At 48.1% G+C, this 23,674-nt stretch overlaps 2 protein-coding genes across 2 annotated transcripts; one reads left to right on the top strand and one right to left on the bottom strand.

The window, feature by feature from the left end:
• LOC310681382 (fucolectin-like) lies at nt 1–4,351 on the bottom strand. The gene is made up of 4 exons (XM_083449105.1): nt 4,262–4,351; nt 3,620–3,711; nt 1,805–2,096; nt 1–230 (listed from the first exon to the last, which is right to left on the bottom strand). The coding sequence occupies exons 2-4, from the start codon at nt 3,708–3,710 to the stop codon at nt 71–73; spliced, it is 543 nt and encodes a 180-aa protein (XP_083305231.1). The 5' UTR covers nt 3,711; nt 4,262–4,351; the 3' UTR covers nt 1–70.
• A 2,491-nt stretch (nt 4,352–6,842) lies between these two features.
• Nucleotides 6,843–22,630, top strand: LOC310682035 (uncharacterized protein; the record flags this gene model as incomplete). The annotated part of the gene is made up of 8 exons (XM_083450281.1): nt 6,843–6,920; nt 7,525–7,616; nt 9,414–9,705; nt 11,662–11,804; nt 21,810–21,917; nt 22,018–22,123; nt 22,216–22,390; nt 22,568–22,630. Exons 2-8 carry the CDS (start codon nt 7,526–7,528, stop codon nt 22,628–22,630), a joined length of 978 nt encoding a protein of 325 aa, XP_083306407.1. The 5' UTR covers nt 6,843–6,920; nt 7,525.
• Between the last annotated feature and the right edge of the window lie 1,044 nt (nt 22,631–23,674).

Below are 23,674 nucleotides of genomic sequence, written 5' to 3'. Positions count from 1 at the left end.
GCTGTTCAATGGATATTTATTGGAGAGTCAACATGGGTTCAACTAAATCTGTCCCCTCCCCCAGTGATTCCTAACACTGATCACCCAGCTTTGTCCCATAGACCTCCACCTCACACAGCGTCAAGGTGGATGCATCTCCTGGGAGGTTCACGCTGACATAGCGGCCCTTGAGCCAGTGGCAGTTGAGGCTACTGAAGGAGCCACGTCTGGTGTCCGTGATGTTCCCACAGCTGCAAAGAGAAAATGGAGGTCAGCCACATCTTTTTCCCGACGCCTCTGCATGGCGTTGGGCTCACAAAACCATCCATGGCTGCATTGGAAGACCCTGAAGCCACCCAGGCCAGCATCTTGCATTTATGGTGGCCTACCAGGTGCCCCAATGGAAGGTCACAAGTGGGACTTCACAGCAGCAGGGCTCTCCCCACTCCCTGGAGTCCCAGGAACTAGTATACACCTCTGTCCATGAAGGGAGAACATGCCCATCATGGCTGGAGCCACGCATAGCCTTATCCTCCAAGAATTTGTCTAATCCTCCTTTGAAGGGACTCAGGCTCGGACTCAGAACCAGAGGATTCTCAGTCTGCACTGGATCCTCTGCCTCAGGCATCATCTGAACCAAGTGTGGGGCCTGATCCTGAAGAGTCCCAGTCTGCACAGGTTCCCCTGCAACAAGCACCAGCTGGGCCGAGTACAGGGCCTGATCCTTCCCTGGCTCCAGATGCGGGGATGACCTCTTTGCCTTCAGCTGGGCCATCACTTACAGCTGCTCAACTACCAGTTGGGTCAGGGGAGGCTGAGGCAGCCCCTGTGTCTAGTAACCCACCGACGTCTCCCAAGCTGCAGAGACTGAGGTCTGAGAGAAGGAGAGACCCGAGTACTCGCAGGAGGAGTGCTCGCCTTTGGGCAAAACAGGGAGGTGAGTCGCCGGGGGATCAGGACCAGCCGCTACCCCAACAAAGATAAAAGGCTATCGGACCTCGCCCCAGGTTGCAGGAGCAACATTGCTGTATGCTAGATCCTGCCTGAGATCCTGTACCTGTCCTTGCCTGGTTTCCTGCCTCGTGTCCTGCCTTGGCCCTGTCGGACTGACTCCCAGCAGAACCTTCGGATTCTGGGCCGGTCCTGGACCACGTTTCACGGGTTACCCCCAGGGCCAGCAAACAGGCGCCCAAGATGGTGGGGATCACGATTTCTTATGGGAACAGACTTACAGCTCAAAGCTGAGAAGTGAGCTTCTGTCGGCTGCCTTTCCAAAGCAGCCAGAAGCTTATGAGCCATCTTGGTGCTGGAAAGTGGGCAGCTGACCAGTGGAGTTGGGAGAGTAAGCTGGAGACCAGAGAAGAGGTGACCAGAATGTGGAAAAGTTTTAATACAGGAGAGAAGAAACACGATTCGGCAACAAACTGTCAGGGACTAGACTGAGGAGGAATGGTATAGATGTAGAGCAGTGGTTTGCAGAAGGTCATAGTTCTGAGGCTGCAGAGTGCAGAGGGGAGAAGCTGGGAAATATTAGGAGAAGAGCAGGAAGAAGAAGCACTGGGGAGAGACAGCTGACAGACTCAGTGTTTTGGAAAGCATTCCTGACCCCCCCCCCCCCCCCGCTTTCTCCCAGGACCAGGCATGCATTGAGAGTAGTAGAACAGAAATCTCGTTTTTCCAGAGGATTCTTCAAAGATGTGCAGGATCCACTTTTCTGCTACTCTCCCTTCTCCTCAATTATGAATGGGGGGAGGAACTACAAGTGATCTTGAGGGATGCAGTTGCTGCAGAGCAGGTGGGGAGCGAAGAGGCAACTGGTACTTACAGGGGGTTGGACTTGCCATGGTCAGCCACGGAGTCTCCCACGCGGATCTCGGCTCCCAGGAGTCTCTCGCTGCAGCAGTCCTCGCGGTTCTTCACCACCACAGTGGAGATGGCAAACTGCTCGCCCAGGTCCACATGCCACCATGGTTCTTTCTCAGCGCTGGTGTGGGTGCAAGAGCCATGGAAGAAGTCCCCGTCACATTTTCCGTCTATGGCTTTGCTCGCTGACGGAATAATTGGATGTGAGTAGATGGAGGATTGACAGGCTGGGCGGCCTCTGGCCAGGTTGCGAGCTGGAGAAACAGCATGGTAGAAAGAAGATGGGGAAGAGAAAGAAGAACATGACGAGAGGAACAGCATTCCGTGGGTTTACTGAGCTTGTAACTGCAGGAAAAAAAGAAATGAGATTTACAGAACTGTAGAGTTGTGTAGTTGTCTGGCAGAACTTGTTTTTGCAAAACCCATGCTGGGTCTTAGTAATCACAGCATTCTTTTCTAAGTGCTCACAGACAGACTATGGAATTATCTGTTCTAGGACCTTTCCTGGAGTGCTCTGGTCCATGGGGTCACGAAGAGTCGGACACGACTAAACAACTAGACAACAACAACAGGACCTTTCCTGGTATCGATGTCAAGCTCACTGGTCGGTAGTTACCTGGGTCTTCCTGTCCCCCCCTTTTTGAAGATGGGGACAACATTTGCTCGCCTCCAGTCTGCAAGGACCTCACCTCTTCTACCAGCTCCATCTGGCTGAGACCCTTCCTGCCCGCAGACTGTCTTGCCAGAGTGGTGCATGCTCTGGTTATCTCCTGCTTAGACTACTGCAATGCATTCTACGTTAGGTTACCTTTGAAGGTGACCAGGAAACTGCAATTAATCCAGAATGCAGCAGCTAGACTGGTGACTGGGAGCAGCTGCCGAGACCACATAACACCGGTCCTGAAAGACCTACATTTCCAAGCAACATTCAAAGTGTTGGTGCTGACCTTGAAAGCCCTAAATGGCCTCGGTCCAGTATACCTGGAGGAGTGTCACCACCCCCATCATTCTGGACACTGAGGTCCAGCTCCGAGGGCCTTCTGGCGGTTCCCTCCCTGTGAGAAGTGAGGTTACAGGGAACTAGGCAGAGGGCCTTCTTGGTGGTGGCGCCCACCCTGTGGAACGCCCTTCCATCTGATGTCAAGGAAATAGACAACTATCTGACTTTTAGAAGACATCTGAAGGCATGATGTGGAATTAGCAGGGGGTGGAATTGTTCTCCCATCTTGGCTTGTCAGGTCAAAACTTTGGTTCCCTGTCAGATGCGGGTGATGGTTGCTTGTGAGTAACCAGGCAGGACCTGTCTTTTACAGGTCTTATTTGGTGCAAACTATTTACAGTGCATAACCCCAAAGTCCATGTCCGTCTCAATCACTTGCAGATTCTGGGAGTGGCCCCTTCTGGCTTTTCCCCCAACATAAGAACGTGGACACCCCTTCACCCGGCTGCCCCCTTACCCCTCTGCTTCGCTGGCGGTGTGGCTTTCCCCACTGCCAGACGAGGATGCCTCTGAGAAGTGTTGGAGGCTCTCTGTATGCCCCTGCCTCCCTCCCCCGTTCCGATGGCAGACCCCTGACATTCCGCCATCAGGCTTTGCAATGGATCATGGGAAAATGATGCCAAATCACCACCCACTTTGTAAGATGATGCCCAGGATTTCATTGTCACAAAGCAGCTTAGAGGCCATTGGTCTGGGCAGAAATAAGAGTGCCCTATGGGGATAGGGGGCACCATTTGGCTTTGTCCACAAACCAGTCTCCCTTTCCCCAGGTCTTACCAGCACCTCGCAGGTCAGGCTTGCAGCTCTGGGCCTCTGCACATTCTGCCAGGAGCGCCAGGACCAGCGGCCAAATCCAGATGGGAAGCATCCTGCAAGGAAGAAGAAGAAGAAGAAGAGTTTGAATTTGATATCCCGCTTTATCACTACCCGAAGGAGTCTCAAAGCGGTTCACATTCTCCTTTCCCTTCCTCCCCCACAACAAGCACTCTGTGAGGTGAGTGGGGCTGAGAGACTTCAGAGAAGTGTGACTAGCCCAAGGTCACCCAGCAGCTGCAGGTGGAGGAGCGGGGAAGCGAACCCGGTTCCCCAGATTACGAGTCCACCGCTCTTAACCACTGCACCACACTGGAGAAGGACAGACGTCAGTGAGCAGGGAGCCTGTACTGGAGCCATTGGGGGGGGGGTTGGCTCCCCCTTAGCACCATCACAGGGTTTTGGTGACAGCCAAGAGTGATGAAGGGGCATTCAGAATCAAGGGCCATGTTAGTCATAATATTCTCCAAAGCGCTAGAGATCCTTAACAGACTTTAAAAAATAAAAATAGAGCTTTAGATCTACCCAATAAGGATCAGGACCTTCTTTTTTGCGGAGGAAGTTCTAGACTTCAATAATCACATCCAGTGGGTTTTCTCGACTTACCTTGCCTCTCTTTCTCGGGATCTGCAGAAGCGTCTGTTGCTCTTGGTGGGACAGGAGACACAGGTTCTTCTCCCCAAACTGGAACCGAGACTTCCCTGCTTCCAGAGGACTCCTGCACCTCCAGCTTTTATCCCCTTCCCAATGGACAGCGCTTGCCTGACGTGGCTCAACTTGGCCAATCAGAAAGGTGGTGACACCAGGATCTAGGGATCAGGTTTTGACATCCTTCATCTGAGCAGGTTCTGAGAGGGCTTGTGTGGTTTCTGACTCTCTCCCAAGAGGAAATAACGGCACCTCCTTGGCAGGAGATGATTTTAGAAGAAGACATCCTCATTCCATTTATCCCATTTAGAGGTCAGATGGGTGCCAAACTTGAGTACTGATACTAGCAGGTCCCAACCACATCAGCCAAGCTCCAAAATGAACACTTTGTGTGGTCAGCCTTGTGGAAGCAGAATGAGTTATTTTGAACTTCCACCACGCCATGGCTCACCTCCATGTTCTCTGGGCAGCTGTGTCAGCATCACAAACACCAGCCTTGGATCCATCACTACCTTATACTGGAAATGCCTCTAGGGCTGCTCTGAGAGACTCCACATCCTTCAACAGGCAGAGTTCTTGACCTTGGGTGAGGTGGAGATCTATTGCACAAAGTCAGAAGTCTTACGTTAGAGATCAGCTGTCTGTATAAGCTTCATTAATATGTAACCCTGAAATTTTGGATCCCCTCCAAACTGACGCCAATGTTTTGTGCCTGTTTTGTGTCATTTTGTACCCCAAACCTGTATTTTGCACCTCCCACAAACTGAGCAATTGATATTCCATAGGTATCTGCCCCAAACCCAACATCGTCCGGTTCACTGCAAACTGGTGCCAAACCTTTGCAATAATTTCAAATCCTTCCGCACCACAAACCCCACTCCCAAAATGATACTAATCCCTAGTTCATGCCACTGTTAACTGCACTCAAAATCCTACATTGTGCGACTGGCTCCAAGCAGTGCCCAATTTCTGCATTTGTTTTGCACTGTTTTGGAGCGTAAACTGCATGTTTTGCATTGCCGCTTAAAAAGCACAGTAAGTGATACATCAAACCTGGGAACTATATGTGTCCAGAGGTCTTAGAGCAGCGCAAGTGGTTCTGCCCCACAGGGCGCTAACCGGGGGGGGGGGGGGGAGGTGCAGAGCTCCCACCTCTTCCCCAGAGGAGCCAGTGTTGCCATTTGCGTTTTCAACTTGAATCTGACATCTCACCATGAAGAAATAATTTAAGTGGATGAGAGTTTGCGCAGATGCCAAAAAAGGAAGAGAAGAGCTTGTTTATATTTGTCTGCTGTAAAATCTGCTTTTATTAATTGAAACTCAATGCAATTAAACACACACACAAGCAGATGTATATATAACTATGAACAGTGGCGTAGCGTGGGTGGTGCAGGGGGGGGCGGCCGCACCGGGCGCAACATCTGGGGGTTAGGGTTAGGGGGCGCAATCCACGGGTTAGGGGGCGCAAATCCATGGGTTAGGGGGCGCAAATTACTTGCCTTGCCCCGGGTGCTGACAACCCACGCTACGCCACTGACTATGAAGCAGGCTCTGGCTGGCAATTGCTTATGACATCACAAAAACTGTTTCTAAATTCCCACAGGTAGGTAGCCATGTTGGTCTGACGCAGTTGAAATAAATAAAAAATTGCCCAGTAGCACCTCAGAGACCAACTAAGTTTGTTCTGGGTATAAGCTCCCCCCCCCCCCCATTTTATTTATTTATTAGCATTCTTATGTTACATATGCACACATTGTCATATTATAAAAAGTTCTGTAACGTAATATGACAATGTTAATTTCAATATTAATAAGAACGTTAATTTCCAACATGTATACGAAGTATAAATGTATACAAACTTTATATACAAAGTTTATATACCTAAAGAAAGAAAAAGACAAAAACAAAGACAAAAAGCTATTCCAAAATCATATATATACCAACACTATGGACTTCCTGTCAATCCCCTTGTATATTCCTTTTTTACAAATGAATGTACTCTTATTATTGTATATTTCTTTACATTTTATCTAATACATCCCCATATCAGTATGTACCCTTAATCTTATTTCTCAGCTCAATTTCTCTCCAACGTCAATCGAATGCTAGCATAGATAGTGAACCTTTACTGTATTTTGGAACATATATCTTATATCTATCCCAGGGTGGTATGAGTTCAAAACAGCTCATTCTCCCTCCTAAAGGTTAGGAACCACTGCTGATGTGGTTGGGACCTGCCGGTATCAGTGATCAGTTTGGCACCGTCTGTTCTCTAAATGGGATAAATGGAATGAGGATGTCTTCTTCTAAAATCATCTCCTGCCAAGGAGGTGCCCTTGATTTCCTCTTGGGAGAGAGTCAGAAACCACAGAAGGCCACTCAGATGAGAAATGTCAAGAGCTGATCTTGATTCTCTACATCCTAGTGTCAACATCTTCCCAACTGGCTGGGTTCTTCTAACCCAGGCAAGAGCTGCCCTTTGCAAAGGGGATAAAACCTGGAGCTGCAGGACTCCTCTGGAAGCAGGAAGGCCCCAGATTTGGGAGGAGAATCTGTGGTTGCGACCCACCAAGAAAGGCGGCAGACACTGCTGCTGATCCCAAGAAAGAGAGCCAAGGTAAGCTGAGAAAAACCATGGGATGTGATCTCTGAAGCCTAGAAAATCCCCCCCAGATCTGGAATTGGAATACCGGAAACTATATTTTTAATTTTCAAAACTCTATTAAAAGTTCGTTAGGGATCTCCATCGGTTTAAAGAAGGGCATTCTCATGGCTGCATGGCCTTTCATCAATCTGGGTTTTATTATTATTATTATTATTATTATTATTATTATTATTATTATTATTCATTTTTCTGTTTTCCCATCATACATTGTTTCTGTACAGACTTCGCAGCACAGCATTCCATGGAATTCATAATATACCTAATTTTGCTGCATACTGTTAATTTATCCCCTTCTAATCCATCCTTGTGGATTATAGAATTACCGGTACCCCTACTTGTAGATTGATTTTACTATCGTATTTATTTAAGATATTCCCCAAAGCTTTCCCACCCACTCCTTATCTGTTTTTTTGTCCCTGATCCTTATTTTGGCTGCCATGTTCTTCAAATTCCGTCAATTCCTGCAGCCCAGCAGATAGACTTCCCTCCATCTGAACATGATTCCCCCCCTTGTCCAGCCTGGTCTCCCATGTATGGCCATCTCCCTCCCTTGCAGGATGCTGCTCACCTGGACTAGGCTGCTGGCTCTGATGTTCCTGGCAGGGCAGGCGGAAGCCCAGAGCTGCAAGCCTGACCTGCAAGGCATTGGTAAGACCTGGGGGGAAGAGGGGGGGGGAAGGGTGGCCAGGCTGTGAGCAAAGACAAGCGGTTTTTCCAAGTGCACTCTTCTCTCCCCCCCCCCCTTTTTTGTACATATTTTTTTATTAGTTTTTTAACATATCATTTTCAACAGTAATTAAACATACTTTTACATCTTATTCAATTTTTTTTGACTTCCATCAATCCTGTCTGAAAATTTTCCAGTCTAATGTCTTAGTATGCATTTCTTATCTTCCCTATTCAAACTCATAACCAATATCTCTATCTTTTCTTACTTTCTAACACTTCGTACAGTCCTCCTTACAAAACTTCTTGTTGTCCTACTAGCGTAATTTGTTGATTACAGTTGCTCTTCAAATAATTCATATACTTCTTCCAGTCTTCTGTAAATCTCTGGTCCCACAGGTTTCGAATCCTTCCTGTCATTTTGTCCAATTCTGCATAGTCCATTAATTTCGTCTGCCATTCTTCTTTCGTTGGAATTTCTTCTTGTTTCCATTTCTGGGCTAACAATACTCTTGCTGCAGTTGTTGCATATAGAAACAATTTAACATCTTGCCTATTAATGTCCTGACCTATAATACCAAGTAAAAATGCTTCTGGTTTTTAAAAAAATGTATATTTCAACATCTTTTTCATCTCATTATATATCATTTCCCAGAAGTTCTTTACTTTTTTACATTCCCACCACATATGATAAAATGTTCCTTCTTTTTCTGGTTTTTCCAAGTGCATTTTTATTCCTCCCCAAACCAGTGGCCAAAAAGCTTTGTGACCGCGAAAACAAGGGCGCCATCTTATTCAGTGGATAGGGGTGTTGCGTTTTCCCATAATCCATTGCAAAGCCTGAAGGGTGAACCAAACCCTGGACACATGCAGTTTCTGGACCAATTGAAAGGAAGCCCCACATGAATCACAGTGGCCAAGCTGTCCCTGTCCAAGAAAGGGCACAATTGGCGTATCAGCCTAAGGGGATAATGAGTGCTTAGAATCATATAACTGTAGAGTTGGAAGGGCAGGAATCTCAGCTAAAGCATCCATGGCAGATGACCATCCAACCTCTGCTTAAAAACCTCCAAGGAAGGAGAGTCCACAACCTCTCGAGGGAGACCGTATCACTGATTCTCCTTTCACCACAGAGGTAATCTGAGGCTCCAGTGAAAAATATGGATTTAGGAGCACCAAAAAAACTCCGCATCACATTCTTCAGAGAGTTCACAACCCCATTCAGAGCTGGTAAAAGTCCCCAACTTCTGGTCCTAGGAACTGCTCTCCCAAAAAGTGATTATTGTCCTTGGGCCAAGGGAAAGAGTGGATGAGGGGCCCAGCAGAGGCACAATAACCCCTCCCCCCCCCCCCGCCGTGGCCTTTGACACAAGTGTAATAACCATAGTGGGCAGCCAACATCCCCGCAATTTTCTGGAGTGTGACTGAAGTCAGGGAGCAGCTTGAGTCTGTCGTGCATCAAGATGAGAAGAACAGGAGGGAGGGAATGTGAAATTGATTATTGATTAGTTAAGTGGGTGTTGTGTTGTGTTTTTGCAAACCACTTGGAGGTTTTATTACAGTCAAATGCAATTTTGTAAAAAAACACACACCAGAATGAGATTCATTCTCAATTTATTGTTGCTGCTGTTAACCTACTGATAATATGAAAGAAACATAGAAGCATCTGGGTAGCCACTGGGTGAACATGGGCCCCTCTGGCCAGATTCAGCGGCTGCAGGTCTCTCCTTAACCTGATATTTCTCTTCCCATCGTCTTTCCACCATGCTGTGACTCCAGTCCGCAACTTGGCCAGCGGCCGCCCAGCCTGCCAGTCCTCCATCATGTCACATCCACTTGTTCCATCAGCAAGCAAAGCCGTAGACGGGAATTGTGACGGGGACTTCGCTCACGCCTCCTGCACCCTCACCAAGTTTGAGAAAGAGCCGTGGTGGCATGTAGACCTGGGGGAGCAGTATGCCATCACCGCCGTGCTGCTAAAAGTCTGTCTGCACTGCTGGTGCGAGAGCCTCCAGGGAGCCGAGATCCATGTGGGAAATTCCATTGCTGACCATGGCAAGTCGAACCCCCTGTAAGTTCCCGTTGCCTCTCCCCTCCCCACTTGTCCTTCAGCCAAGGCATCCCAGGAGACGCTCTCAAGATGCCTGCAAATTCGTTAACTTGTAGCTCCTTTGTTCTATTCCCAATCGGGGGGGGGGGAGCAGGGGGAAGTGGATCCAGCCCATATTTCAAGACCTGCTTCTGTGTGGAATGGCAAGGGCTAATTCCTGCTCCTGGGTGGAACGGCCTCTCTGACTTCTCCACTCGGATGCTTCACTGGTATCTCAAGTTCATAAGTCCAAGACTGAACTTCTCATCTTTCCTCTCCTTCCTCTTCTTTCGCTCTCCCTCTTCCCTGACACTCTTGCCTTCTTCATCAAGCATGAAGCCATGACTTTCTCTTTGACTGTTCTCCATCCTTTCTCCTGCACCACATTTTTAGTTTGTTGCGAGATGATGTCTCTTCTCTCATAAACTCATGACAAAAGATTTTCCACAATCTGTTGACTTCCCACTTTGAGTCCTGCAGCCTCCTCCTCTCTGGTCTCCCCCAATGGTGGGCTTCCCACTTTTCTCTTGGCCCTGTAGATGTTGTTGAACTACAACTCCCATCGTCCCTGAGTATTGATCATGTTGGCTGATGGGACTGATGTCCAACAATATCAAGAGGACCGCAGGTTAGCTACCTTAACATACAGTAGTTGGGTCTGTGGCCTTGTGGTCAAGCAGCTCTTGCCTTAACATTTGGGGTAAACCATGCATGGGTCATTTGACATCAAGCATCAGATTTAAGAACTAAGTGCTAAGATCAGGGATAATTAAGAGAAGCACTAAGCACAACAGCACCAAGATCAGAGATAGGCTTATATCCAGTCTGAGCACTGTGGTTTTTAGCACTAAGATCCAGTGGAACCACAGCGCTAAGATTGGAGATAAGACTTCACCCAGCCTTTAAGAGGCAGCAAGCAGAGGTTTATCTCTGATCTTAGCATGGAAGCCTCACAGCACTAACATCAGAGAGAAGCAGATGTCTACTCCCACAGATGATTTTGGCACAACCACATCCATATATCAATCACGTCATGTCAGATGATACAAAAAGTACAAAAAGTCTCCAATAGTGCTATATTTCAGTTGTGGTGGCCTGTGGCTTAAAATAATAGCAGTTTATTCACTCATCTCCAGTCCAAGTGTCCCAGTACTAAGATCAGAGACAAGCTCACATCCAGTCTCAGTGATACGGTGCTTTGTGCTATTACTGGTGCCCAGGGAGGCTGTTTTGCTGGCTGACTTTAAAAGGCAGGTGCTTAACACTAAGATCAGAGAGATGCCCCTACCTGCTCTTTGGTATGAACATGACATGTCTCCATTCTGAGAGCTGTGGCCTCACAGCACTAAGATCTGTGCTAATTCTCTGCCTGCTCTTAAAAGGCAGCAGACAGAAGCTTTTATCTGACATTTGCACTGCAAATTGAGGTATGGAAGTCCCGTCCCCCCACAAGAAATAGTGAGTTCCCCCAACATGGATGGTTTCAAATGAGGATTGGACCAGTTCGTGGAGGATACTCTCCGTGGGTTCTGTCCCTACCTGCCTGGCCCAGTCTAGACAGTACGAGTCCCTGACACCTGTGCTATTGGGTTCCTTGGAGCATTGTCACATACAGTGGACACTCGGGTTGCGAACGTGATCCGTGCGGGATGCACATTCGCAACCCGCAGCATTCGCAAGCCGCGTCTGCGTGTCTGCACACGCGCAGGTTGCGATTTGGTGCTTCTGCGCATGCACAAAGCGCAATGTAGAACTTCTGCGCATGCGCGGCTGCCGAAACCCGGAGGCAACCCGTTCTGGTACTTCCAGGTTTCAGCGGTCCGCAACCCAAAAAAACACAACCTGAAGTGTTTGTGACCCGAGGTATGACTGTACGTGTGCAGACAGAGTTATTTTGAATGGCTTCCACCCCGGCTGACTTCCTTTTTCTCTCTGCAGCTGTGGAAACATTACAGACCCCACACGTGGTTCCCTCAGTACCATCTTCTGCCACCAGCTCAAGGGCCGCTACGTAAGCGTGAATCTCCCTGGACGCAAAGCTGCCCTGACCCTGTGTGAGCTGGAGGTCTATGGGACAAAGTGTTAGGAATCGCCAGCCACGTGCTTTTGGGTGGGGGGAAGAGCAGATTGAATCGCCCGCTCTCCAATAAAAATACTTTGAGTAGGCTCTGTCTCTCCCGTTTGTTCATCAGGCCTTCAGATCCAAGAGGGTCTGTGATTTTGCTTGTGCCAGAGAGCAGGCTGGCTGGCCCCTTCTGGAGCTGCGAGTCCTGTCTGCATATCGACGAATTCTGCTCCATGAGGATGAAGATGCGGAAATTCCCTCTGCGAGCAACATTATGAAGTGGCTGCACCCCACAGTTGTCGTTCGTTGGGGTGAGGTAGATAGGGTTGCCATAGGACCGGTTTTCCCCAGACATGTCTGGGATTCCAAGGACGAAATTACCACCCAGGGGGGAATTTTCTCCCCCCCCCACTTTTTTTTAAAATTTGCATTTTATTTATTTGCTAACATTCTTATATCACATCGGTAAACATTGTCATATTACACCACAGGACTTACTATAATTTCCAACATGTATACAAAAATTATATACAAATTTTATATACCTAGAAAGAAAATGAAACACACAAAAAAGAAAGATCAAAGAGAAAAAACAAAAACAATTCCCCCCCCAAAAAAAATTCATATACATGCCAACACACTAGACTTCCTGTCTTTCCCGTTGTATATTCCTTTTTTACAAATGAATGTACTCTTATTATTGCATACTTCTTTACATATTATCTAATACATTCCTATATCAATATGTGCTCTTAGTCTTATTTCTCAACTCGGTCTCACTCCAACATCAATCAAATGCTAGCATAGATAGCAAACCTTTACTGTATTTTTGAACATACATTTTATATCTATCCCACTTTTCCATAAATTTTTGCTTTGAATTGCCTCTCAGGGTATTTGTTAACAGCGCCATTTCAGCAAATTCTTGTAGCTTGTAATGCTACTCCGTTATTGTCGGGGCTTCTTGTTCCTTCCACCCCTTTGCCACCAAAGTCCGAGCTGCGGCTGTTGCATATAAGAATACCTCTCTAAATGCCTTCAGGATGATATCCAGGGGGAATTTTTCTAAATCAGCAGGAAGTGTGTGCCCCCAAAAAAGCTCAAGGCAATTTCCCCCAAAAAGCTCAACAACTTTTTGTGTCGTGATTTGGCAACCCTACGACATATAATCTATTTCTTAGTTTTTATTTGACATTTCCTCAAGCCTCAGAAGAGGTTCAGAACCCTTCAGGAAGACAGCTTCAGCTAATGAGGGGCCATTATTTACTCTGCAAGAAGGAAGTGCCAAGGAGTATGTAAGACAGCCCTCAAGAACAACTTTGTACGACTGTTGTTGTGGTTAGGGAAATAAACAGAGTGGACGAGTTTTTATGCCAAAGGTGCCATAGAAACCTTAAGAAGTGGAATTCAGAAGCCTGAAACTCTTGTCTCAGGGGAGCAAAGTATTATATAAAATCCAAGCTCAAACTGCTACCCAAGTTGGGAAGGAGGAAAGAAGCATCTAACCTCATGAACCCTCTTCAGTTATTTATTGATATTTACTCTAGTTATATACCACTGTTGATTAAAAAAATCACTGGGTGGTTTAGAATTTGAAAGGACAACCCCCACCACAGGTTGCATAACATAATAACAACTATATAAGAATATTTATACACAGAGACACACATTTAAAAGGCCATAGTTTGGATAATAATAATAATAATAATAATAATAATAATAATAATAATAATAATAATAATAATTTATTTATACCCCGCCCATCTGGCTGGGTTTCCCCAGCCACTCTGGGCAGCTTCCAACAAAACACTAAAATACAATAACCTATTAAACATTAAAATCTTCCCTAAACAGGGCTGCCTTCAGATGTCTTCTAAAAGTTTGGTAGTTATTTTTCTCTTTGACATCTAGTGGGAGGGCGTTCCACAGGGCAGACGCCACCACCGAGAAGGCCCTCTGCCTGGTTCCCTGTAGCTTTGCTTCTCGCAGTGAGGGAACTGCCAGAAGGCCCTCGGAGCTGGACCTCAGTGTCCGGACAGAACGATGGGGGTGGAGACGCTCCTTCAGGTATACTGGACCGAGGCCGTTTAGGGCTTTCAAGGTCAGCACCAACACTTTGAATTGTGCTCGGAAATGTCCTGGGAGCCAATGTAGATCTTTCAAGACCGGTGTTATGTGGTCTCGGCAGCTGCTCCCAGTCACCAGTCTAGCGGCCGCATTCTGGATTAGTTGTGGTTTCCGGGTCACCTTCGAAGGTAGCCCCATGTCGAGCGCATTGCAGTAGTCCAAGTGGGAGGTAACTAGAGCATGCACCACTCTGACGAGACAGTCCACTGGCAGGTAGGGTCTCATCCTGCATACCGGGTGGAGCTGGTAGACAGCTGCCCTGGACACAGAATTGACCTGCGCCTCCATTGACAGCTGTGAGTCCAGAATGACTCCCAGGCTGCACACCTGGTCCTTCAGGGGCACAGTTACCCTATTCAGGACCAGGGAGTCCTCCACACCCGCCCGCCTCCTGTCCCCCCAAAACAGTACTTCTGTCTTGTCAGGATTCAACCTCAATCTCTTAGCCGCCATTCATCCTCCAACCGCCTCCAGACACTCACAACCCACTTGGGGGGGGGGGTTGATGAAGTCAGTTAACAATGAAGTTTAATTAGGTATTGAAAGCAGTGTTTTTATGTTTCTTTTTTTGAGTAATGTGTACTTCTTTCTTGTATCTTTTTTATTATGTGTGTTTCATGTTATGTATGTTTTACATTTGTATTGTTTTCTTTTGTTACAAACTTGGAAAAACAATAAAAAGTAATCATAAAAAAGCATTGCCTAAGACTTGTGCAAGAGAACCAGGCCCTGGGGCCCCCTTCCAACCAGTGGAGCCCAGAAATTTGTACCAGCTCTCACACCCCCACAACCATCAGTCCCAGTTTTTTTCTGGGGAATATCAAAGTTTCATCACACACTTGGATCTCATGTTTCAGGATAAGCAAGGAGTATGAGTCTCTTGGAAAAGATTGCTGGCTGGTGGGTTGCTGGGAACAAAGTGTGTGCTTTGATGAGCATGCCAGCGAGGTTCTGTCCCAATCCTGAGGAGTTCAGAAAAGGATATGGAAAGGAGGAATGTGTCAGGTCACTGAGCTGGCGGGTAAGGAGGCCCATTGGTCTGCCTTTTATTTCATCATAGGAAGTTACATTTTCTTTTTCTTGTTATGAAATATTTAGAAATATGTGATTTGCTCTCCGCCTTACATGACCTACACCCACAGTATTTTATGAGAACCCCCTTTTTAAAGGCTGATGCATAAATTAGTTAAATAATGAATGGTATGGAAAGAACAGAGAGAGAATCTATTTATCTCTCTTTCTGTCTGTCTGTTTCTCTCAGCATGAGAATGTAGGAAGTGTCTTCTGCATCCGGCCAATGGCCCATCAACAGAGAAACCCACACAAGACGTACCCTGGCTGCATTTGCTTCATATTATTTACCTTTAATTGTTCTTTATTGCCTCATGGCTGTCAAAGTGACACAATGGCTTGAAGAGGTATAGGTGAGTGGCAATGACTGTCCTTGAGCTAATGAGGCTTAATTACTTCAAATTTGCAAAGTGCTTTGAAACAGGCTCTTGCTCCAGCCCATTGGTGGTGGGTGGAAAGTTTGAGAGCAAATTCAGGAAAGCAGCCCATTTTGTCAAGGCAATATTTGTGGCTGAATAGTTAAGTGCTGAAGGAACGCGGGTGGCGCTGTGATATGCTCAGATATGACACAACCTTGATGGCAGAAAGTGAGGAGGAATTAAAGAACCTTTTAATGAGGGTGAAAGAGGAGAGCGCAAAATATGGTTTGAAGCTCAACATCAAAAAAACTAAGATCATGGCCACTGGTCCCATCACCTCCTGGCAAATAGAAGGGGAAGAAATGGAGGCAGTGAGAGATTTTACTTTCTTGGGCTCCATGATCACTACTTGGTACTCACACCATGTCGCCAGTTCTAGTGGTGCATCCAGCACCTCAGGGGCTCCCCTTGGTTGCTTATGAGAAGAACTGGCTCTGCATTCCATACAAAATGGTGTTGTTCCTTGCCCCAAGTTTTGGCCCTGATCAAGAACCAGTTAAGGACTTCCATGCCCCATTAATTTAAACTGCAGAATAAACTTGGCCCTTCCATGAATCCCATTGAAATCTATAACATTACTTGCTTGTGTCTCATTTGATTGGCTGTAGGGGCATACGAAGGGAGGGGCCGCCCTGGGTGCCACCCTGGGGGGATGGCAAGATGGCCTGCTGCCTCCCCCCGACTGTAGAGCGGCTGAGGGCGTGCGCAGTTAGTATGGTCGCCATGCAAGCAGCAGCCCATACAGACTGTGCATGCACGGCGTCTGTACAGGCTGCCACTCATGCGTGATGTCTGAACGGGCGTCTGAACGGGCTGCCATGCAAGTGCAGTCCATACGGACGTCACACATGCACTGCCGGGCGGTTTTCCCCGCCCCTTGGCGCCCTGCCCCGGGTGCCAGGGAGGGTTCCTCCGCCACTGATTGGCTGTGCCGATTGTTTAAGATGTTGCTTTGGAAGCAGCTGCCACCAACAGCACAAAGGTATTCACAGTGTGTCTGAAGACAAGATGTGGTCCCAATTTTCTTGCTGGCTTCACCTCCTGCAGCTTCCCTTCTGTGTCAGAATTCCAAAGGTGCCCACAGGCTCAGAAAGGTTGGAGACCCCTTTTCCAGATGTTGTACTCTTGGCTCACCAAGTCTTGGAAACCCAGTGGAGTGGAGTGCTTGAAGTGTTGGATTAAAATTTGAAAGACCCAGGTTTGAATCCCCATGGAACTGTTTTTTTTAGGGGGGTTGTGATTTGGGTGCAGCTCAGTTCAGGTTGCCTGACTTGGAAAATCTAAACTGGAGGTACAGAACTGGTGAGAGAGATACTCCCTGTATATTTGATGCAACAAGCTTTCAGAATTCTCTAGAGGGGAGGAATCTTCACAATGGTCTTATACTGTGGGACAGGGGTAGGCACACTAAGGCCCATGGGCCAGATGCGGCCCACTCGCCTTCTAAATCCGGCCCGTGGACAGTCCGGGAATCAGCGTGCTTTTACATGAGTAGAATGTGTCCTTTTATTTAAAATGCATCTCTGGGTTATTTGTGGGGCATAGGAATTTGTTCATTTCCCGACTTTTACCCAGTCCCAGTTCCTTGAACAGGAACCAAACTTGGGAATTGGTACCGGTAGTCCCAGGAATGAGACTGGTTGGCAGCAAATGGGTCTTCAAGGCCAAGACAGACCAGAATGGCAAGGTTGTCAGACACAAAGCCAGATTGGTTGCCAGAGGTTTTTCACAGGTACCAGGACAGGATTACCACGAGACCTACTCACCCACCGTCAAATATGAGAGCATTTGACTGATGCTCAAGATTGCTGCGGAGGAGAAACTGCATGTTTCCCATCATGACATTAATACAGCTTTTTTGTATGGGATTTTGGGGGAGGAGCTGTATATGCTTCCACCTGATGGAATGCAGATACAGAAGGGAATGGTCTGTAAACTGTGGAAATCCTTATATGGTCTCAAGCAGAGTGCCAGGTGTTGGAACACAAAACTCACTGAGATGTTGCTTTCTCTAGGTTTTCACCAGGGCAAAGCTGATCCATGTGTGTTTGTCAAGGAGGAGGGGCAAAACAAACTGTATTGTTTATGTTTTGTTGATGATCTTCTGATGTTCTGGAAGAATCAGGCTTTGTACCAAAGCACCCTAGCTCAGCTGAAGGATCATTTTGACATGAAGGATCTTGGTGAAGTATCCAACTATCTTTCTCTGCAGGTGGAGAGGGACCAAGCAGGTAATTTTCTGGTTCACCAAACACAGAAAATTGCTGATGTATTAACCAGGTTGAATTTGGTTGATGCAAACCCAGCAGACACACCGATGGTGACAGGTTACCAGGTAGATAGTACTGCTGAAGCGTTTTCTGACACAACGCTGTACAGATGCATTCTAGGCAAGTTGAATTTCATTGCTAGATGCTCAAGACCTGACATAGCTGTAAGCTCTAACCTGCTTAGCAGACATGCTAATAATCCTACTGTTCAGGATTGGAAAGCTCTGAAGCGCATAGCCCGCTATTTGAAAGGGACTATGCACTACAGGCTGAAGTTCACCAGTCAGAAGACTGGAGGTCTTGAAATCTTTGCAGATGCAAGTTTTGGAAGTGACACCACGGATGGTACAAGCACTTCTGGAGTATGCTACATGTACAACCACTGTCTGTTTGACTGGCTGTGCAAGAAGCAGACGACAGTGAGCCTAAGTTCCTGTGAAGCAGAACTCAATGCTCTGTCATTTTCACTCATGGATTGTGAATGGTTGATGCAACTGTTTAAGGACATCAGAGTTTCTGTGAAATGTCCTATACAAGTGTATCAAGACAATAGATCCTGTTTGGCTTTGCTGAACTCAGAGAGTTGCAAGCAAAGAACCAAGTACCTGCAGATTAAGTTACATCGTGCAAGAGAGTGTATTCAGAAAGGACTTATTCGGGTGTCCTACATGGCAGGAAATGACATTCCTGCTGATCTGTTGCCGAAGGTTGTTAACAGAGAACAACTTAAGGTTTATGTACAGAGGTTGCAATTGGGTTGAACCACAGGTACTACAGGTTACACGGAAAGGGGGAGGATGTTAGGATATTTCCGTTCCACCTTAAAAGGGAGCAGGATGTTTGTGTCACAGCCTGCGTATTTCCTGTTTTCACAGGATGTTTCTGTTGTGTCTTTTGCTTTCTTTTCTCTCTCACTGCCAGAAACTCTGAAGCAGGCAGTCATGGTTTTTCTTTGTTCTGATCAACGCTGAATAAACTTGTAAATCATGCTTTCCTGGGTGCATCTTTTGCTGTGCATATCTGCTGATAGAGTGTGCAAGAGCTCTAGATCTTTTTCAAGCTATTTCTGGAGCTCCTGTCGCTAATTGCTGATACTGCGTGTCTACGGGAGATCAATGGACGTCCGGAGATGACATGGATGGACTCCCTGGCAGTATCCCAACAGTGTCCGACTCTTCGTGACCCCCTGGACCAGAGCACGCCAGGCCCTCCTGTCTTCCACTGCCTCCCGTAGTTTGGTCAAACTCATGCTGGTAGCTTCAAGAACACTGTCCCACCATCTCGTCCTCCGTCGTCCCCTTCTCCTTGTGCCCTCCATCTTTCTCAACATCAGGGTCTTTTCCAGGGAGTCTTCTCTTCTCATGAGGTGGCCAAAGTATTGGAGCCTCAGCTTCAGGATCTGTCCTTCCAGTGAGCACTCAGGGCTGATTTCCTTCAGAATGGAGAGGTTGGATCTTCTTGCAGTCCATGGGACTCTCAAGAGTCTCCTCCAGCACCAGAATTCAAAAGCGTCAATTCTTCGGCGATCAGCCTTCTTTATGGTCCAGCTCTCACTTCCATACATCACTACTGGGAAAACCATAGCTTTAACTATATGGGCCTTTGTTGGCAAGGTGATGTCTCTGCTTTTTAAGATGCTGTCTAGGTTCGTCATTGCTTTTCTCCCAAGAAGCAGGCGTTTCTTAATTTCATGGCTGCTGTCACCATCTGCAGTGATCATGGAGCCCAAGAAAGTAGAATCCCTCACTGCCTCCATTTCTTCCCCTTCTATTTGCCAGGAGGTGATGGGACCAGTGGCCATGATCTTCATTTTTTTGATGTTGAGCTTCAAACAATATTTTGCGCTCTCCTCTTTCACCCTCATTAAAAGGTTCTTTAATTCCTCCTCACTATCAAGGTTGTGTCATCTGCATATCTGAGCATATCACAGCACCACCCGCGTTCCTTCGGCACTTAACTATTCAGCCACAAATATTGCCTTGACAAAATGGGCTGGTTTCCTGAATTTGCTCTCAAACCTTCCACCCACCACCAAGAGCCTGTTTCAAAGCACTTTGCAGATTTGGAGTAATTAAGCCTCATTAGCTCAAGGACAGTCATTGCCACTCACCTATACCTCTTCAAGCCATTGTGTCACTTTGACAGCCATGAGGCAATAAAGAACAATTAAAGGTAAATAATATGAAGCAAATGCAGCCAGGGTACGTCTTGTGTGGGTTTCTCTGTTGATGGGCCATTGGCCGGATGCAGAAGACACTTCCTACATTCTCATGCTGAGAGAAACAGACAGACAGAAAGAGAGATTAATAGATAGATTCTCTCTCTGTTCTTTCCATACCATTCATTATTTAACTAATTTATGCATCAGCCTTTAAAAAGGGGGTTCTCATGAAATACTGTGGGTGTAGGTCATGTAAGGCGGAGAGCAAATCACATATTTCTAAATATTTCATAACAAGAAAAAGAAAATGTAGCTTTCCATGATGAAATAAAAGGCAGACCAATGGGCCTCCTTACCTGCCAGCTCAGTGACCTGACACATTCCTCCTTTCCATATCCTTTTCTGAACTCCTCAGGATTGGGACAGATCCTCGCTGGCATGCTCATCAAAGCACACACTTTGTTCCAAGCAACCCACCAGCCAACAATCTTTTCCAAGAGACTCATACTCCTTGCTTATCCTGAAACATGAGATCCAAGTGTGTGATGAAACTTTGATATTCCCCAGAAAAAAACTGGGACTGATGGTTGTGGGGGTGTGAGAGCTGGTACAAATTTCTGGGCTCCACTGGTTGGAAGGGGGCCCCAGGGCCTGGTTCTCTTGCACAAGTTTTAGGCAATGCTTTTTTATGATTACTTTTTATTGTTTTTCCAAGTTTGTAACAAAGCAAAACAATACAAATATAAAACATACATAACATGAAACACACATAATAAAAAAGATACAAGACAGAAGTACACATTACTCAAAAAAAGAAACATAAAAACATTGCTTTCGATACCTAATTTAACTTCATTGTTAACTGACTTCCTTGAACTCCCCCATCTGAATTCCATTGTATCTCCTTGTAGCAGTTCTCCTGAATCTTAATTCTAATAATATAAAATCCATTTAATTACTATCTTCTATTCTTTTATTAATTCTAATCCCTATTGTTTTACAACCCATTATTGTTATAATCCTCCGCCTATTTGTAACTTCCAAGTAACTTCCATTATCTTATATTACAATATTTAGCCAAATATGCTTTAAATTTCTTCCAATCTTCTCGAGTCTTCTCCTCCTTCTGATCACGGATTCTTCCAGTCAGGTCGGCAGCTCCAAAAAGTCCAACATCTTCTTCTGCCATTCTTCTATTGTTGGTATTTCTTGGGATTTCCAGTTTTTTGCTATTAGCAGTCTTGCCGCTGTAGTGGCATACAAAAACAATCTAACATCCTTTTTGGGCAATTCCAGACCTATTATTCCAAGTAGAAAGGCTCCTGGTTTCTTAATAAATGTATTTTTCAACATTTTCTTCAACCAGGAATCGCTCTCTGCGTGTGAGAAACAGGAGCTTGTTTCTCGGACTGAAAAGAAATACTTGGCCTCAGAGACTGCTGCAGGTGTCGCCTGCTTGCCTCTCAAGGATCTCTCGACCCCTTTTTCTGAGCTTGATCTAAAGTAAAAAACAACAACACACCTTGCCCTGCCCGGCTGATCTTAGCAATATGCGCTTTACGCATCAGCCTGACGCCAGTCCGTCTCCTGCGTGGCCCTCATGCCACCGACTGGGGCGTCTCGGGAGGCTTTTCAGACGGATACCGTACACCCCCTGCGTGTTTGATTTGGGCTGGGGACCTGCGAGGCCATGAAATGGGGTGGGGGCGTGGCGAAAAGAGTCGGGGCATCCACCCGGGTTCGTCTGAACTTTGGCAGCGCCTGAGGTCCCGTGTCGTCTTCCCCCTTGCCGCGTGCCCCAGCAGAAGGCTCCCTCGGTCCAAGTGGGATGGCGGGGGAAGACGCTCTTGCTCTCGGATCCCGCTTGCGCGTTTTCTGCAAGCGGCACCTGGGTGGCCACCGTGAAAGCACGAGGCTGCACGGATCCAGCCGTCTCTTCTGATGCTGCTCTGCTCCCCCCCCCCCCCCCGCAGCACAGAGGGGTCTGTCCGCCCTCGCCGAGGCTCCTCCTTGCGCCGTCTTTGGCTTCTTTGGCTTCTCCGCCGCGCAGCCGACCTCTCCGGCAGCCCCGGGGCGAGAAGGTAAGCGGGGGCGGGCGGAGGAGGGCAGCGCGGGCCGCTATAAAAGCGGCGGCCTCTGCAGGGCTCCCAGCTTCGCCACCTCCCGCCACCCATCGAGCAGTTCGACCCTCGCCTGCTGCCAACATGGCGCAGACTGCTAGAGAGCGCATGCTGATCCAGTTCGGGGTCCCCTCGAGCGAAGATCTGGGCCGCGAAGCGCTGGCCAGGTAGGCTCGAGGGGGCGGCCAAGGGAGAAAAGCCCAGTCTGGTTCATCCCGTCCCGTCCCTTTTCCTGACGGCCCCCCTTCTCTCCCCGCAGGCTTTTCACGGTCGTCCCGTTGGCCAGGGTCTACTTCCCGCTCTTCGACCCTTCGACCCCCGGCTCCAACGACAGCGCCATCATGAACATGGGCAACATCCGCATGGACAGGATCCTGTCCGATCCCAGCGATCTGCACGCCTCCAACCTCCGCGTGGACCCCTTTAACTTCAAGGCAAGCGCGGCGACGGGACGGACGGGGGCCAGGAGGGCGCGCCTCGGGTCTTTCCTTGATCCTCCCCCCCACCTGAACGACACCCCCCCACCTGACCTCCGTCTCTCTCTCTCTCTCTCCCTCTCCCTCTCCCTCTCCCTCTCCCTCTCCCTCTCCCTCTCCCTCCCTCCTTTCCAGTTTCTGCCCAGGCGCATGGACGTGCCACTGGCTTCCAGTCCTCTGACATTTCCTCCTTTCTAAAGCTCCTATTTGCTGCCCTGATGCACCTGGGAATAAGCATCCTTTTATTGGGGGGGGGGGGAGAGTATTATCGGATGCTTTCAAAGTGAACACAACAAATTGATCGTGCCCGGAAGAGACCGGCCGCTGCCTATTAAAAGCTGTTTTTGAAAATACAAATAAAATAAGGAAAGAGCTAAGAAAGGGTGCCGGGGCGACCGCTGTCCTGGGACGGAGGCGGGCCTCTTCGCCGCTGCCTCGCCATGTGGGCGCCCGCCCTCCCAGCCGTGGGCCCAGGACTCCGCCCTCGAGGGGCACCCCAAGTGGGGAAGGACAGACGCCCTGCAGCCCCCCTCCTGCCCCCCGAGCCCTTGACATGGAGCAGCATGACTCCTGGAGTGCCTGTTTGGGGGTAGAGAGGAATGGGGGGGGGCAGCTGTAAGCCTCCCCGGGTCTTGCGCGGGGGGCGCCGCCGGCATCCCAGCAACGGTGACGGGAATGGGCGCCGCTGGACGGCTTCCATGGGCCGCGCCAAAGCGGCTAGCGAGCCTCGCCCAGGCAGTCGCCTAGAGCCCCCTTGCCAGGGACCCGCCGAGTTCAGCGTCTGGGGAGGGAGAGAGCTGCTCCGTCGAACCCCCGAGGATGGAGTCAGGCGCGTCGAGGAACGGAGAGAGAAGGCAGCTGTCCTTGGGGGCGTCGGCGAGGAAAGACGGATGTCAGAACATCAGAAAAGCCGAGAGTGGCCAACCAGATGCCGTAGGAAATCAGCAGGCAGGATCCGAGCCCAGGAGCGACACTCTCCCGTCCTGTGGTTTCCAGTAACGTATTCAGAAGCATGGCTGCCTCTGACTGTGGAGGGCAGAGCGAGCCTTCGTGGCTGGTAGCCCTCGATAGACCCGCTCCTCCTCCTCCTCCTCCTCCTCCGCCTCCTCCTCCATGAATTTATACGATCTTTTTGTCAAGCCGTCCAAGTTGGCGCCCATCGCCTTCCTCCTGTGACAGCGAGAGGCAGAAAAAAAACTTTCCTCATTCCACTTTCTCCCCCCATGTCTCGTTTTATTTGCC

The sequence above is a fragment of the Podarcis tiliguerta genome (assembly GCF_965153285.1).
Source record: "Podarcis tiliguerta genome assembly, chromosome: 7".
Classification (NCBI taxonomy): domain Eukaryota; kingdom Metazoa; phylum Chordata; class Lepidosauria; order Squamata; family Lacertidae; genus Podarcis; species Podarcis tiliguerta.
This window is presented reverse-complemented; position numbering and strand designations above follow the sequence as displayed.